Raw genomic sequence first — 17,735 nt, 5'->3', positions numbered from 1 at the left:
ACTGACAATGTGACTGATTTCTTTACATTCATAATTGTGTCCGCGCATATTCTAGATCTAGATCTACCCCCCCCTCCCTTCTCCTGCATTTTTAATCACTAATATATATACTTTTTTTAAACAACTTAAAAGCCGTAACTCTATAAATTAGGCCTATAATTTGGGACTGTTGGTCAGTCGGGAGGAGGAGAAGAGAAAGAAAAACTGTCCGGGACCAGGATCGAACAGCTCCAAAAATCATTGCACGACTTCAAACGCAGACGCACTGTCTATTGAGCCGTCAGAACTTCTGAGAGAGAGTTGTAGATTAAACAGACGCAGGACAAGAGCTAACACAGTTGAACAGTGTAGGCCTAGCCTAGAATCTACAGATGGCCACCTCTATTCTCACCCGGGGTGAGAATAGCGCAGGCGAGTTTTTTGGCTATTCTCACCCGGTGGGCGTTCACCTTTATAGCCTAGGCCAACCAGTGAAGTGTTCACCCTGAACCACAGAATTCTACACTGTGATAACAGAATTATAGAATTCTGTGCTGTGAACAAACGTTCTAGATCTATTACTACTGTTAGTGTTAGCCTAAAAGCGTGCAATTTTGTCTGTGGGCAGTGGAGAGAGAGAAAGAGAGAGAGAGAGGAGTAGCGCGAGAACTTCCAGGCAAAACAAAAGGCCGACACTATTTCTCCGAACGTTCGGGAAAATAAAGTTGGGCACTATTTCTCCGAACGTTCGGGGAAATAAAGCTAGGCACTATTTCTCCGAACACTCTGAAATCACATCCTTTCCGCAAATTTCGGATATTATATAGATCTATAATTATAGTATAGGCCTACCAAAGATTGTTCGTATACAATATGGTTCAATCGGTCCAAAAAATGTCCGCAGTAAATATTTATAAAGAAACGCTACAGTTTCAAACAGTTTTTCGCTACAGATATGACGTGTTGCCTATGAAGGGTGCTGCTCTTAAACTTAATGTGTTGTGTTCACTCGTGTGCTGTCTAGTCTAGATCTACGGAGGGTTATTGATAACGACACACAGAACTAGCATAGATATCTGCGTTTGTCGCGGCCGCGACCAATCAATCGTGGCTCGATTTTTTGGCATTTTTGGTCCCCAAATCGGAGAATAAAAGTCAAAGAAAAAAAAAAGAAAAAAAAGAAAGAAACCGAACCTCTTTACTTTTGAAAGAAAGTTCACCTAATTTCACGTCGTCTCTTTCTCACTTGTTGTCACCACGTTGATTTGTTGAATACGTTACAGTACAGTTACTTTTATTTTTCCCTCTTTGTGGTGTTTTATTTTGTTAGTGTGTATTTTTTTCTTTCTTGTTATTGTTCTGATGTGTTGTTTTTTTATCAATTTTTTTTTATGGGGACAAAGGGGGGGGGGGGGGGGGGGTTTAATAGTGTAACGTCATTTAATTTGATGTTCCTACCTTCATAAGATTCTAAATATATACGGTACATGTATAAATATATATATAGATTTAAATGTGTTATGTAAGAGCGTACGTTCCACCAAAACCGATCACATGTATTGACACTGGCAGGCCCCTTAAATGTGTGCGATTCCATAATTTACTTGTAATAATATCCTGTACTTTGTTTTAAAATTACGCACATTTAGTGTTAAAACAGCCAATCTTCTTCGGACAGGTGGACTCACCACGCCCTTATTTGTTAATGTTTGTGGTTGTTTATGGGCTGTTCTAATTTTCATTTCATTCTGTTGTGAAACCTTTCTTTTTCAAGTTTTTACACTCATCTAAAAATCTCTAGACTAGCCAGACTGTAGCTGTATTATTAGTGTTATTCATCAGTTCATGCCCTATCATCATCATCATCACTCTGCGCCCCTCGGGGACTCATGCATGCAGGTCTAGATTCATTTGTCAGTGCGATCACTCATCATTTCATTCCGTTCTACATCACCGTCTTGTGTTTTCCATTTCATTTCAATTGATGTCGTCATCACTTGTAACCCCGTTGAATTATTAAAAGTTCATTGATGTTATCCGACAAGTGATGAGTCATTCTTTATGACGACATCAACTCCAGTTAATTGTCAGTTATGAGCAAAAGATCCAAGACTGACGACATTAACTACGATCAATGATGAAGGGGAAAGGCTTAATCAGTCAACACATAGGCTACGACACTCATACAACAGTTGTTTATCATGACCACCATGTTGATTGTTGGCGACCGTCTGTTGGCGAACCCTGCAAATTCGACATCTCGTCGAGCATTCTGTTGTGAAACCTTTCTTTTTCAAGTTTTTACACTCATCTAAAAATCTCTAGACTAGCCAGACTGTAGCTGTATTATTAGTGTTATTCATCAGTTCATGCCCTATCATCATCATCATCACTCTGCGCCCCTCGGGGACTCATGCATGCAGGTCTAGATTCATTTGTCAGTGCGATCACTCATCATTTCATTCCGTTCTACATCACCGTCTTGTGTTTTCCATTTCATTTCAATTGATGTCGTCATCACTTGTAACCCCGTTGAATTATTAAAAGTTCATTGATGTTATCCGACAAGTGATGAGTCATTCTTTATGACGACATCAACTCCAGTTAATTGTCAGTTATGAGCAAAAGATCCAAGACTGACGACATTAACTACGATCAATGATGAAGGGGAAAGGCTTAATCAGTCAACACATAGGCTACGACACTCATACAACAGTTGTTTATCATGACCACCATGTTGATTGTTGGCGACCGTCTGTTGGCGAACCCTGCAAATTCGACATCTCGTCGAGCATTCTGTTGTGAAACCTTTCTTTTTCAAGTTTTTACACTCATCTAAAAATCTCTAGACTAGCCAGACTGTAGCTGTAATTATTATTAGTGTTATTCATCAGTTCATGCCCTATCATCATCATGTTGATGAAACAACAGGTTTCGTGTTCCACACGCCACTCTTCTGTTTGTAGGGGCGGAACTTCTGTCCACAGTCAGGGCATGGGATGGTCTGTGTCCGCTCGTCTGTTGCTGGTGCCTGGGCCATGTTCTTCTTGAAGCTAGACATTGCAGAGAACGTTCAAGTTGCCCACTGATCATGTTTAGTTAGTGTGTGTATAAGTTTGTGTGTGTACATATGCATGATGGTGGTGGGTGTGTGGTGGGTGTTACTGAAGGTTGTCTGTAGGCGGGCTTGCCATGCGGTGTTCCTTCCCAATCCCAGACCACAGGCAGAATGAAAGTTGGCGCCGAACTCTCGCAATAAATAGGCAAAAAATCAGGAGACCGGAAGCCGGAAACCGTTCGGAGAAATAAAGATCGGTACTATTTCTCCGAACGTACGGAGAAATAGTCACTTCAAAAACAAAATGGCCTCCTGCGTAGTTCCGCTCGATTTGGAAAGTTAAATAGCATTAGCATCTTTGTAGACAACCAAATTAATTTAGTTTTGTTTTTTAACATCATTTTTTAACTTTGTTTTGATCAATTTGATCGTCCACACCGATAGACAGTATTCAGAAAGAGACAGAGAGAAAGAGAGAGAGAGGGGAGGAGTAGATCTTGCGAGAACTTCCGGGCAAAACAAAATGGCGACCCGCGTAGTTCGGCTCGATTCGAAAAGTGAAATAGCCATAGCATCTTTGAAGACGATCAAATTAGCTTACTTTTGTGCTATAACATAATTTTTTCTTGGCTTTTATCACTTCCACTTCCTCTACAGTAGTCTACAGATGTACACAAACACAGTTGAGTTGGCCGAGTTAGGAGTTTTCAATAGGGAATTTGGAGTTAAGACAGCCTTGGTCCTGCTAAGTAGAGACCACTGTTGTGAGAGGATAAAAACAGCTAGAAAAGAAAAGAACAAGGCAAAAGAGGAGAATGTTTGTCATAATTCTAAAACTTTACGAGAATGGAATAATACGCTTTCTTTCTCAAGACCAGGTTTACTTTGTGCTGTACAAAGTCTAAGAAGAAGTCTAACCGACACACACCGACACTGTGCACACATGCTAAAACGATACAACATAACAAGAAATTGATGCACTTATAAATCCTTACAAATTTATAGTCCTTTCCAAAGTCAACGTTGACCCATGACTACTTCGGTTCTGTTTGAAAGTTGACGGCCATCCAGTACTTTCAGATCTTCGCCGCTCGTGAGTCGCCATCGTTAATTTCTTTTTAAAATGTGTGACTGGCAAACTGCTCGATCTATCAGCAACTCAAACAACAAGCATTAGGTTTAGACAGAAACGAAACTAGGCTTCTTGGATTTTTCATGAAATCAGGCTTAGATTCTATATGGACTTCTAAAATTAAACAGTTTGCCTTGACAATACAAAAAAAAAATCAATTCCGATTATTTAAAAATTTGTTCAATTTTTTGCTTCTAGCAAGTTCAGTCAAAAGTCACTGAGAAGCTTTACAAAAACATAAGCAAGGAAAAAATCCAGCTTTTAAGTTTCTTGGCTCAAATACAGTACAAACTAAACACCATGATAGCATCTCTTCATCGTTCATCACGCTTTTTGCTCCAAATCTAAACACAAACACTATACATTGTTGTACACCGGTACACCGGGTCGGGTACAGCCAACCCAACGCCCTACAGTCAACAAAGAACTGGGTCCTCTCTCTTGATGTTCCTCTTGATTGCCTTTTTTCATAGTACGGTATTTATAAGGGCTTTCATTTATAAGATGGTACTTAGACTAGACTAGAGAAATCTGTCTGGAGCAGAAGAAGGGATGGAGAGCAGAACTGAGAGGTTTACTTTAGTGTCTTTAACACGTTAAATTCTTCAATTGATTTTATTCCCTTTTCCGTAACGAGCGACCACTGTAAATCTAGATCTGTCTAATCTAGATATCTAGATTTTCGTAAGAAAGTGGCTATTCTCACCCGCCCGGAAGTTCTCGCAAGATCAACTTTTCCCCTCTTCTCTCTCTCTCTCTCTGTCTCTTTCTGAATACTGTCTATCGGTGTGGACGATCAAATTGACCAAAACAAAGTTAAAAAATGATGTTAAAACACAAAAGTATATTAATTTGGTTGTCTACAAAGATGCTACAGCTATTTAACTTTTCGAATCAAGCCGAACTACGCGGGTCGCCATTTTGTTTTGCCCGGAAATTCTCGCGCTACTCCTCTGTCTCTTTCTCTCTCTCTTTCCACTGCCCACAGACAAAATTGTACGCTTTTAGTAGGCTACAGTTGTAATGGAGCGTATGTTCACGGCACAGAATTCTACAATTTTTCTATAATCACAGTGTAGAATTCTGTGGTTTAGGGTGAACGCAAAATTTGGTGAACGCGCACCGGGTGAGAATAGCCACAAGACTCGCCTGCACTATTCTCACTCCGGGTGAGAATAGAGGTGGCCTTTATACTCGATGGCTTCCAAAGTCATGATGGAAGACCGAAAACCACTGTCAGTGTTCATATGACAAAATTACGGCACTTTGCTCATTTTTAGGCCCAGTTCAGGCGCTTTTTCGGTAGTTCCCACCCCGCAATTGTTATTCACGGGTTTTGGCCCCAAGAGTAGGGGGGTTCCAGGGGGGCTTGTCCCCCTGACCCAATAAAAATAGGAAGGGGGGTTTCAAGGGGGCATGCCCCCCTGAATTTTATCATAATTTAATGTTTTAAGGTTTGATATCTTAGCTCACCGCGAATCAAACGTATCGATCTAGATCTAGATTTAGATCTAGATCTAGATGTAGGTCAAATAAGGGGGGTGGGAACTACCGAAAAAGCACCAAAGTTTTGAAGGTCTGAGTCGGGGATTAGATCTAGATCTAGAATCTAGATATAGATCTAGAATCTAGATCTAGTAGACTTTGGGAATTTAACGTGCTAAAGTATAAGATCACCATCTGAGAAACCGTTCCAATTGGGTAGCGATATTTTGACGGCATGCCGTCTGAAAATCGTAGTTGATATTTCCACGGCATGCTGTCTGAACATCGGAAGTGATACCTATTATGCCGTCTTGAGTCTAAAGACTAAAGATCGGAATTGATATTTTGACGGCATAGAGAGGCTCTGCTTGAAGTGTATCAATGCAAGAATTGGGTTTGTTTTCCAGGCGACGAGTCGGGTGATCAAACCTACCCGACCCAACTCGATCCCATCCGCAAATGGGCACCCTACTACTACTGTTGGAAAAAAACAAAACAGTCTTCTCTCCATTTTGCTTGCACAAAATAAATTGTACATCTCTCACTCTCGTTACAATCACACAAAATATTTTGAACATTATTGTCCTTAATGCACAAAATGATAGAAAAGGATACATTGTTAACTAAACATACTGGTATCTTAAATTGTATCTCAATGATAATGCGTTACTTTATGGAAAAGAGATTTATAGGCTTTATTATAATTTATACAAATAGTTCGGACGTTCTGATTGGCTGAATTTATGTGCCGTGGAATTATAATCACTTCCAATTTTTTGACGGCCTGCCGTATAAATGTCCACTTCTTTCTGTTCCAATTCCATTAATGAAAAGTTTCAACTACACTTGAACAGGTTCTCGAGATCTATTCTTTTACTTTCCCTCCCGTCTCACTCTTAACTAGATCTAGATATCTAGAGATCTACCAGATTTCTCTTGATGTCCATTTTCTGCTACACATTTATTGGCGCTGAACACGAATATCGACTAGATTCTTGATCTAGATCTAGATCTATTTCCGTCGCAAAATAATAGAACAGCCTTGATGTAATAAAATATTGGCCGGCTCTATTTCTCTGAACGCTCGGGAAAATAAACTTGAACTCTATTTCTCATAACGGTTTATTATGTTCTCCGTTCTCGAGATTTGTAGGTTATTTTTGCAAATGAAGGAGTGGCCAGCGCGTGCGCATGTGTGTGTGTGTGTGAATGTGCATGTGTGTGTGTGTGTATAGGTGTGAACCGGGGTGGGGGTGGGGGTTGTTTATATGAAAGGATTTTAGTTTTTGCTTTGGGGGAGACTTAATGCAAAAAATAGGTTATTGCCAAGGTCGAGCAGTCTTGTTTTCTCGCAGTACCTTTTGAAGGCATTTTCAAGAGTAGAAGGCCTATAGTCCGGGAATGCTGCTCCAACCACAATTGAACTTCAATTTGAAGTATCTGAATATTCAGACATTTAAAAATTCTCTAGCTCTAGAAATTGAGTTCGATGCAAAAAAATTTATGCTTCCTCCCAGTCCTCGCAGAATGGCAGAATGAAAGATGACGCCGAAATCTCTCAAATTTAAAAAAATCTCGAGATTGGTTCAACAGAAACGGTTTAGTAAAGGTCAAGTTTATTTTCCCGAGCGTTTGGAGAAATAGTCACTTCGTGAAATTTATCTGATGGTTTTTAATCGAGCTTTGTCACGCTAAGCCTACTTATGCAGTAATTTCCGAGACTTCTATGAGACCAATCACAGTGTTTCCCCCTGTTTTGACCCATAATTTGATGTTTTTCAGTTGGGTTTGAAATTTTCTTGAAAATAATTGATTTTCGACCATTTAAAAGTGGTTATAATGTGTGTGATCTCCTGCAGCAAAAAATACTGCATTTTAGACCCCCATAGCTTTGCATCTCTGTGTGCGGGAGGGAAGGTAAAAATTTATAGAAGAGTATTAGATCTAGAACCTAGTTTCCTTGTCAATATTAATATTGAATTGGTCTGACTTATATAACATATATTTAATTAGATATGATATTTATGTCATTTATTTAATGTCACTAAGTCATTGTCATTATAAGTACAGTAGTAGTTACTTAGTAAGTACAGTTGAGCATGGATTATTACTGGGAAGTGGCTATTCTCACCTCGGGTGAGAATAATTAAAGGAAGTGGTTATTCTCAGCCCGGGTGAGAATAACCTATAAATGTCTCGCTATTCTCACCCCTTCCTTCGTTTTACCAGAAATGACCCAAGAGGGATCCGGGCTGAGGTTACCAGGGCTAATACTGCACAGGATCGTGTTCGTGTCCGAATAGTCACAGTTATTGTTGTCAGATTGGAGCCGGATCCCCAAAATTTGGGTCCTGGGTCGCGTCTGGCCTGGAGAATTTCATTTGACTCTCTGGCTCTTTTTTGTCTTATTAAAATTATTGAACTTCTTAACACGATTTAACGCCTTCGCTCATATATATATTGTCTGAATAATTTACAACCCTTCTACCGTCATGCAAGAGCTTGAATTTGAATAGTTTCGATGGTCCCACATCCCGCTCACTAGCGTCGTTAGTGAGACATAATAATTTTTTTTACAGGACAGTAAATGTTTTTACATGATAAATATTAATATTCCCTTTGTTGTTCTAAGATCTGATTTAGCAAAGATCTGGTTAAGATGATCATCTGTTTCAAAAGTCTGCATCATAATTTTCCATATCCCATATCCCGACTTTAATTCTGAAAGAGCGCTCCTTCATTTCATGGGATGCAATGCTTGAAGCAGGCCGAACTATTACAATAAAAAAAAAAAAGATCAACATCACTGTCAATGTCCAGGGGAGGGGTGAGAATAGCGGGTCATGAGTTATTCTCTAGTTGTTACTCCATCCATGGTAGTATTTTGTGTTGTAGATGGTCAGGGTGGTGTAGGTGTGAATCAGAAATCTCACCACTGTTTGAAAGTGCTGAAGTGTCGTGTCAGCACGGAATCTCTCCTCACCTGGGTAGCCAGAGGTGTAAAATTAATTGACCTCTTCCTGCCGCCCTGATCATACAGCTAACCGAGAGAAAAGTTCCTGGAATTGTTTTTTATGTGCTTGGCATGGGTGGCATCAGCATTGGTTGATTTTTATTACTTGCGAGGTGGAGCCGTGGGGCTGAGGGTTTAAACAAAGATGTTTAATCATTTCTGTTTTTAATTACGATTACGATAGTCCTATTAGATGCAAACACTGGTAACAAAGTGTAAGACTGATGCATGATACCATCATCAAAGAGGCTAGAATAGCATTTATGAGGTGTGAAATTTTGACCACTACTTGTCGACTGGACAGGAAACTTTCGTTCGACCCACTGCATGTGAAGCCCCCTCCTTATCCCCCTAAATTCCCTCGTCCAAGACGAAAAGTTTTTGAATTTTGAAAAGCCCATTCAAAATTTTCCTCACAGTTGTCTCGAATTCAAATTGTCGTGCGGGCACATTAGAAAACAAACTCCCCCATCATCATTGAGAGTATCAGCTTACATGAGCCCACCAGGCTGGCTCCTGCATTACTTGATGCACACTACACACACTGCCAGTATCAACATATTATTGCACTATTACCTGTATATAGTGTGTGTAAGGTGCTAGAACTTTCTTGAATCTAATGATGTGAGGGTTGGGGTTGGTGCTGGGTAGTGGGATATGATTGAAGACAGTAGTGTGATACTGCATTGGGCCCTTGTGTGAATTTATGTTTGTGTGTGTATGGTTTTATGTGAATGAGAAGGGTGGACTGGAAAGTGATTACACTGTCAGAAGAAGAAATCATCTCCGCTCATATTTAGTTTCATTAGTTTAAAAAAATTCATAAGTGATTAATACTGTGTACTTTGTTTAGGCCTGATTTAACTTTTAGCCAACTTGCAATTGCATTTCTCTTTCCAGATGGGGAGACAGGTTGTCTGACTGACTAAGTTTTGAGACAACATGCATTGCATGTACAAACAGATTCACCCATCAACGGGCATTGAGCATTGTATATTTGCTCACTTCTTCAGCTGGGAGGAGAAAAATCTTATTATTGCTGGTGTGAATCAGCTGCATGTGTATAGATTAAACTCAGAATCAGAGGTAAGTTGGAGGAACTGAGGATCACATTTAACTGAAAGATGCATGCCTCTCAGTCTTTGTTTGTGAGTGAGAGGAATGCTGTGTATGTGTGAAATGATAATCATCTGATATATATGTGAGGCATTGTGGTGAAATCAGGCGCTTATCAAATTTAAGAAACTAGAAGAAAAAGGCATTTCGACCAGTTTGAAAATTTTTATCGAATTTTTGTCTTGTGGCTTAACAACTTTTAAGTTCATATGAAAACACATTTCCATGTGAATTTTAATGAAAAATGTTGTTTAAAAGCACAAAATATGGAATTTTCAGTTTTAAAGGACTCAAAGTTATTGAAGTTACCAAACTTTTGCGGCCATTTTCTCTCTAATTTTACCACTGAAACCAGGCGACCCCACCTCCTTTAATCGCAAATATCTCGACTTCTATTCAAGCTAGATGGACATTTAAAAAAAAAAAAAAATCAAGACAAATGATATAAGCTTTCAGATGATATCAATCACTCCACATGCCCAAAAATTGACGAGCGTCTGATTCCACCACGTCGGGACACATATGTAAAGATGCCTCATGTTGCCACAATGAAAGAAATGTTTCCCTTGTGAGCTTTTGACTCCCCTTTCCTCAATTCTAAGTGTTTGAGCACCTCTATGTTACATTGGGAATGGGGACGAGAGGAAGGGTGGGGGGAGGGATGGATGGATGAGAGTATGGTACAGAATCATGGGATCAAGGAGTGGCTTTCTGATGTTCTTAAAATATTCTTTTATTTTAATACCCCAGTCTCAAATTTATTTTGTGTAGAGATATTTGTACTGATTTGAAGTATTTTTCATCTGTTATCTGTTTGGGCTACTAATGGACGGTTTACACTTGTTGCTGATAAAAAATCGTACATAATTGAAATGATATTTTAGTGTTGAACAAGCACTGAGTCTTATGTGGTATTGTGTTATTGAAAAATATTTGAAACTTTTTAGAATTTCCATTTGCTTTTCATTTTGTAGGAAAAGCCAGATGGGTCATGACTATTTGATATCATTTATCTGTGTTGAAAACAGAGAAAATTATAAGTAGTTTGATGTAGGAAAAAATGTGAGGAATAAGAGCTATTGGGGGAGTTTGCAGTTTACACAATAATCAAGGGAACTTGCTCAGTTGACAATGTTTGCTACCCGAACTTGACTGGCCAGTGAAATGTACTATTACCCTTTTGCTTTATTTTTATTCACAGCTGGTGACCCCAGATGGTATACTGAAAGAGCCGACAGAGCTAAGTGGTGAGTTTTTAATTGTTTGAGTAACATTGTAAGTCTGAATTGAATTGAATGTTTGGACTTTGTCTGTTTGATGCATGTGGCATTCTTACTGTGCTCAGTTTAGTTAGTGTTTTCGACATGGATGATCATTTATACTATGAAAGATTAGTTAATAGTTATCCATTGATTTACAGTTGTTGCAAGATATCTATATCAATATCTTGTTCTATCTTTGCTTCAGATGATGAGAAGACACGGCTTGAATGCTTGGCTTCGTACAGTCTACATGGGAACATTCAGTCCCTAGAGGCTGTCAAACTAAGTGGAGCACACAGAGATGTTATACTGTTGAGTTTTTCAGATGCCAAGGTTAGCAGTCAATTCAATTGTTTCTTTTTATAAATTTACATTTCAATTTGTTTTGAGGAAACTTATTTCAGTCTTTATCTTTAGTGTGGATAGTTGGTATGCACTGTGGTATGATCTGCGTCTTTTGTTACATTTCCATAATAGTTTGGTCTTAGCCTGTTTCTTGTGAAATGTAACAGCGATAGTACTAACTCACTGCGTCATGCATCACTTTTCATAATCATGGGTCTCAATCTTCCGCTATTTAGCGGATTTCTGCCACTGACTTTTTCTCCGCTAAACTCTTATAAAGCGACAGCAGACCAATCAGAAAATTTTTCCAGTAATGCGCCACCACTTTCTGTACGTAATTAAGATTGTAAGTATTTTGTAAGTGACTCTTTTACTTGATGTTATCTTCCAAACCCTCAAATTGGTATGAAATAACCTTGCTTTGATAAGTTGTTTTTTTTATTTCAGTATTATGGGGTTAAACAGTATAATAATAGTGGGTGTCTCGCGAAAATGGTCTTCTGTCGCGATCACGCGGAATGTTCTTCCTTTTTTAAAAATTTTGAGTTAAGACCCATGATAATAGCATATGGTTGAGTCCTTACACTAAGCTGTAGCTTTGCAACTCAACGACATTTTTGTGTATTTTTCATTTTGAGTGTTGAGGAACTGGTGTAATAGCTGTGGTCTTTTCGCTTTGAACCGTCAAGCTATGAGACTCCTCTTTGTCTCTTCCAGTGTTTATTCACCCTCTCCGAGTGGCATGGACTTAAACCATTCTTAGTGGGTGATTGGGGCTTGCTCTGTTATGGTTTGCTCCTATTTTTCTTTCAAATATTTGTCATTCTTATCTCTGCTCCTTTTTTTTGTGCTTACTACTCTTTTATACTATCTCTAATCTTCAGCACTTATGTGACCTAACTGTGTTTCAAGTGCCATAAAACATTTTTCTAAAAAAAAATTTTCTTTTTAAACATTCTTTTCTGGTTTAATCTCATATTAATTGCCCTTCAATAAGGTCAAACTTTCTGTGGACTTGGCTACATCTTTCTAAAAGATTTGTTTATGTTCGTCTAAAAAAAGTTTCCTTCCATCCTCAGCTTTCAGTGGTGGAGTATGACCCCAGTACTCATGACCTGAAAACCTGCTCTCTCCATCAGTTTGAGGAACATGAACTAAGGGTAAGCTGTTTTGAGTGGTGCCAAGGTTTTGGGCCAGAATGTTGCTTTTACAGATGGTTTTCAATGCTGATAAAGTTACGATTTTTAACAATGTAATTTATCGTTTTAGCTTGGTTGCAAAATTTGAATGGAAAACATTTTCAAGTGAGCCGACATGATTATAAGGTCATTGTGGTCGGGACAACTTGTGCATTGCTTTACTTTTAATAAATCATCCCCACTCTTCATTCACATGAATGATTGAAACTAAGGGGACTTTCCCTCCAAATACGATAGGCTTTTAATTGCTATTATGAGACTCATACTCACAGCTGTGTGTTCTTTTCTTTTCTCTAAGTTCAGATTTCTCTTTGTGCTTGTGTATATCATTATGTTTGCATTAGCGTCCAACTTTGTGAGTGTACATGTGCCAGTGTCATTGCTTTCCATCACATTTGTGTGTTTGTGAAGGCTGATGATCCATCTCTTACCTCTTTTCTGCCCTGCTTCAGGGAGGCTACACAACCACCACCCACCTGCCTGTGATCCGAGTGGACCCTGATGGCCGCTGTGCTGGGATGCTCATCTACGGCACTCACCTGGTGGTGCTGCCCTTCCGTAAAGAGGTCGCCATGGATGAGCTGGACGCTCCCTCGGGGGCCATGGGAAAGTGAGTTGTGCATGTCTGTGAAAGCTTGTCTGGAGTTGTTTTCACATGCTTCTTGTGTGTTTAACTCGCTCAGTTCGGTGTGGGTGCTCTGGTGTGGTTTGCTCCTCCTTTCCTATCAAACATCAACCATTCTTATCTCTCTTAGTTTTTTTTATCTGTTAATCTCTAGTAACACCTCTAATCTTCGGTAACCTTACATGACCTATTTGTTTTGCAAGCACCGCAAATCTGTTTCTACAACTAAAAAAAACCCCCACCCAGCTGTCTTATGCGTAGTGATAAATTTTGTTAATTGTGTTTGTAAATAAGTTGTGGAATTTTCATTTGGATTTGCTGCAAACTACAGCCTGGGCACAAGCTTCCCCTCTGAAATTGTAGTGGTCATCATTCATATCAGAAGGTTCATCTTAAAGTAGGTTGTTTGTGGCTTTGAGTTGTTGTTCTGTATGTACATGTCTTTCTCTGACATAAAGTTATACTAATTTGTTTTGAAAGTGAGTGTAGAGTAATACTGATTTGATGATAGGAATTAATTTAATGTAAGTAAAAAAGATGCTCTTTGCATCAAATGCAGTATACTATGGTATCTCCTAAAATGCTGATCTTGAATTCATATATCGTGATTTTGTTAGTTTTTGATAATTTATCATTAATAAAGAGTCTCTATGAGTTATTTAGTGACATATACACTTGGTATGTTGATATTTCAGATCCCCTATTATGTCGTCATATATCATTGACCTGAGAAAAATGGATGAGAAGATCATCAATATCTTGGACATTCAGTTCTTGCACGGCTACTTTGAGCCAACTGTTTTCATCTTATATGAGCCCTTGGCAACGTGGTCCGGGTAAGTGTCACCTCCATTTTCATTGTCGCTAGCTTGTTTGTTTGTAGAGAGGGAAATACAGTACAGAGCTATCTTGCCATTTTTCTTTTTTACTCTACGATGTCTTTCTATCATCATTCTTCTTCACAAAATTCCTTTCATCTGTGGCTGAAATGTGTTTTTGTGTCTATGAGTTAGTTGTTGGGAATCTGTTGGTCTAAAAATGGCATCTTAGTTTTATTTCCCCACTGGTGAACCATTTGTGTTGTTGAGAAACTCTGGGGTAAGGCTTATGATACACTTGTATTCAATTAGTTCCTGTTAATGGTCAAATTATTGTCAATTTTGTTTGTTTGGAAAAGATGCCATATTTAGTAGGCTGTTAAAATTTAAAACCCATGACCCATGAAGGTTTTGATTTGGTAAAAAATTTCACAAAGTGTTTAGATAGTGTGGGTCTTTGTATTTTTATAATGAGATCATTGTAGTCCATGAAAATGTCATGGTGGTTTTTATACAATAGAATTGTTGAAGACTCAGCCTTAGTATTTTGATAAAGAGTTGGTCTCCAAATTTCACTTCTTGTTATAAATTATTTTTTATTTTGAAGTCTTTGAATTATTTCATTTAGTAGAAATGAAACGACTGGAATTCAAAGACAATCTCTTTATTGTGAGAAATAGTTGACTCGTGAATCCACATCAATATGTTTTCACTCATTTTAAATTTGAGCGCTGTTGAGCGAGGTATCATAGTTTGTGAAATAGTTATTTCTCTACCTAATTTGCACTGATTTTTGTACAATTTCAATGACCCGCAGCCGCACAGCTGTGAGAACAGACACATGTAGTATCGTGGCCATCTCACTCAACATCCAGCAGAAGGTTCATCCCATCATCTGGTCCCAGGCCAACTTGCCCTTCGACTCTTTCAGCGTTTGTGCTATACCCAAGCCCATCGGTACGTTCTAGTTGTAATAAAGAGAATATTGATAATTGAGTCCTGTGGAAATAAATTGTGACATGTGGGCCAGGTAGAGATGAAAAATCAGTGGAAAGTTGACATATCTTTAGCTTTTTTTGTTTGTTTTTTTTCCCAGGAAATGTGGCTCAAAATTGTTGAATACTATTTTCATCGTCTCTCAAGATGAATGCATGCCAATATAAGTGATGTTTTATTTTTTTAAACTGTAAGTTTGAATTGTCAATAGTGTCTGTATTTTCCTCAATACGTAGCGATTGAGTTCTGACTGGTTGTGCTAGGTTGAGGAAAGAAAAAAAATCTTCATTTTACTTTCTGTCTTTCCAACAAATAAATCTAGTAATGCAGCCTTTGCAAATTATAATGAAATATGCATTGTTTCAATGCTCAGGTGGAGTGATGATCTTTGCCGTGAATTCGCTGATGTACCTCAACCAAAGTGTACCTCCCTTTGGCGTCTCCCTCAACAGCATTGCTGACTCATCTTCAGCTTTTCCCCTCAGTAAGTTACTATTACAAACACTGTATAATGACATTCCTACAAAAAACATACTATGTTATATAATTTATTATCAGTATTTTGTAAGTATTTAGAATGCAATATGCTTCCATAATTTCCTTCTGTGGATATAGTATTCTGTTGTTTTTTTAATATCTTGATTGGTTTTTTTGTTTTTTTTCATTCTTAGCATTTAGTTGTAAGTCGTTTTAGGGCACTCTTGGTAGGTTTTACATCTTTTACTGTATATCTCTTTTGTTTTTCATCTGTGTGTATTGCTTTCCTGCACTTCATGATCATTACAATCCTGATGTGTTTTTCTTTACCTCAAACAAAATATGAATTGTTTCTGGTACACGTTGGGTTCTTTTAACTAACGAATAATGTACTATGTTGAACTCTCCACAGGAAACTTCAAACTTCTTTTCAAATTGTTAACGTTGTATGTGGTTGAATGCATTTTCAGATTTTCCTTTTTTAATATGACTTTGTAATCTTTTTTTGGACACCATGGTAGTCACACAAGGGTGAAACATTTGTGTTCTAAAATTTTGGTAGTAACTGATATCTTGTGAATTATGTTTTTGTTAATTGTATGATATTCCTTTCTCCAACGTGTTGCTTATTTATCATTGTTTCAAATGCTTACGTATTGAAATAAGGCAGGAGTAGGTTTATGCCTCATTATATATATTATGCCAGCACCAAACATTCTGTCCTTTGTCCCAGTTTGCCTAAGGTCCTCTTTGTTAGCAAACAGATGTTTTAAAATGATTTCTCTGCGAGATTCCTACATCACAAAGGATAAAACTTAGTAATTATCTCATAAAATAAAACTAAAACTTGGAGAAGTTTTCAAAAAAACTTTTAAACTTTGATCTACTAAAATTGATGATTTTCTAGCCAATGATACCTAGGGTGTCTATAACGCCTTTTTTTGTTTTGTTTTGCAGAAGCCCAAGAAAATGTCCACTGTGCTTTAGATTGTGTTCGCCATGCCTTAATTTCCAACGACAGACTTGTATTATCTCTCAAAGGTGGTGAACTGTGAGTATGGTTTTTGTGGATCTGTACTTGTTGAGAACCTTGCGTGCACAATTTTACTACTGCTCCCTTTATAAAAATATTGATGATTGCTAAGCCGGCGTTTTTAAGTTTTATAGTGGAGGGTTGGGGAGAGTATGAATTTAAGACTTGAATGAAGAGAAGAGATGCACTTATTTCAGTTTTTAAAAGTTTGTCATGGTGAATGTTGGTTTTTTTCCCTTATAAACGGCCTTATTAGATTGATACGGCTGTAAAAGTCTTACCTGTATCTCCATCATTATACATGTTTAGTTCTTCAGTCTAGATAGTTTTCTATTTGAACTGAAATATATAATACTGAACACGATGGTTTAATGGATTTCAGTTGTATTTCATGATAGCCTTGATAAATTTGTTCTGTCCGCCTGATAAGAAATTTCTTGAATTAAGTTTCTGCAAGCTTTTATGGGAAAGAAAAAGGAGGTAGCTGGTTCTGTTTATTTTGAGAGTGTTTGTATATACAAAGCAGTAGTAATACAGTATAACACGGGCAGGTCGAACCGAACACAAAAAACTTGTAATCATGCATCCGCCGAACTGTGCCTGAGGTTCCCGTTTTTCTTCTTCTTTATCTTTGTATAAGAATGACTGTAAATGGCATATATTGCACTCTATCCAGCTCCACCAGATGAGGAGCTTTCTCAACTGTGCATTTATTACATACACGCAAGGACAGTAGTGAAAACAAGACACATCAGGGCATGCTCACAAACTTCAGCTAAGACTTAAACAAAAATATGCTTTCAATCTACTGTTGCTCAACCTTTTTGTTGACCCACCCACACATGCGCAATGCTACAAACCTCTCGTCTTTCATTCTCCAGTTACGTCCTGACTCTGGTCATTGATGGTATGCGGTGTGTCCGTGGCTTTCACTTTGACCGGGCAGCATCCAGTGTCCTCACCACCTGCGTATGTATTGCAAACAGTTTCTAAAGGGGGTGGAGGGGAGGAATTGGTTGTATGTGAGTGGTTGGTGGGTGCTCTAGCATGGTGTGTTCCTTCTTTTTTATTAAACATTTGTCATCCGTATATCTCCCTTTCTTTTGTGCTTGTTACTCTCTTGTAACACCTTAATCTTTGGCACTTATAATATGACTTAATTGTGTTGCAAGTACTGTAAGACTCTTACTAAAACAA

At 38.2% G+C, this 17,735-nt stretch overlaps 2 protein-coding genes across 3 annotated transcripts in view; one reads left to right on the top strand and one right to left on the bottom strand.

The window, feature by feature from the left end:
* Window positions 1–4,180, bottom strand: part of LOC101862927 (cleavage and polyadenylation specificity factor subunit 5) — a 73,443-nt gene extending 69,263 nt beyond the window's left edge. The window contains exon 1 of the mRNA XM_005092071.3: window positions 4,033–4,180. Within this exon, the coding sequence (XP_005092128.1) occupies window positions 4,033–4,142 (110 nt within the window). The 5' untranslated portion in view covers window positions 4,143–4,180. The remainder of the gene's footprint in view (window positions 1–4,032) is intronic.
* A 105-nt stretch (window positions 4,181–4,285) lies between these two features.
* Window positions 4,286–17,735, top strand: part of LOC101848872 (cleavage and polyadenylation specificity factor subunit 1) — a 41,525-nt gene continuing 28,075 nt past the window's right edge. The window contains exons 1-11 of one of the 2 annotated variants that reach the window (XM_013091556.2): window positions 4,286–4,641; window positions 9,568–9,753; window positions 10,985–11,030; window positions 11,251–11,378; window positions 12,470–12,550; window positions 13,042–13,199; window positions 13,910–14,050; window positions 14,850–14,989; window positions 15,402–15,512; window positions 16,463–16,556; window positions 17,420–17,507. In XM_013091556.2, the coding sequence (XP_012947010.1) occupies window positions 9,610–9,753; window positions 10,985–11,030; window positions 11,251–11,378; window positions 12,470–12,550; window positions 13,042–13,199; window positions 13,910–14,050; window positions 14,850–14,989; window positions 15,402–15,512; window positions 16,463–16,556; window positions 17,420–17,507 (1,131 nt within the window). In that variant the 5' untranslated portion in view covers window positions 4,286–4,641; window positions 9,568–9,609. Of the gene's footprint in view, window positions 4,647–9,567; window positions 9,754–10,984; window positions 11,031–11,250; window positions 11,379–12,469; window positions 12,551–13,041; window positions 13,200–13,909; window positions 14,051–14,849; window positions 14,990–15,401; window positions 15,513–16,462; window positions 16,557–17,419; window positions 17,508–17,735 lie in introns of both variants that reach the window. The other variant, XM_005092096.3, reaches the window with a different exon arrangement.

This window comes from Aplysia californica, unplaced genomic scaffold, assembly GCF_000002075.1.
Source record: "Aplysia californica isolate F4 #8 unplaced genomic scaffold, AplCal3.0 scaffold00040, whole genome shotgun sequence".
Lineage (NCBI taxonomy): Eukaryota > Metazoa > Mollusca > Gastropoda > Aplysiida > Aplysiidae > Aplysia > Aplysia californica.
This window is presented reverse-complemented; position numbering and strand designations above follow the sequence as displayed.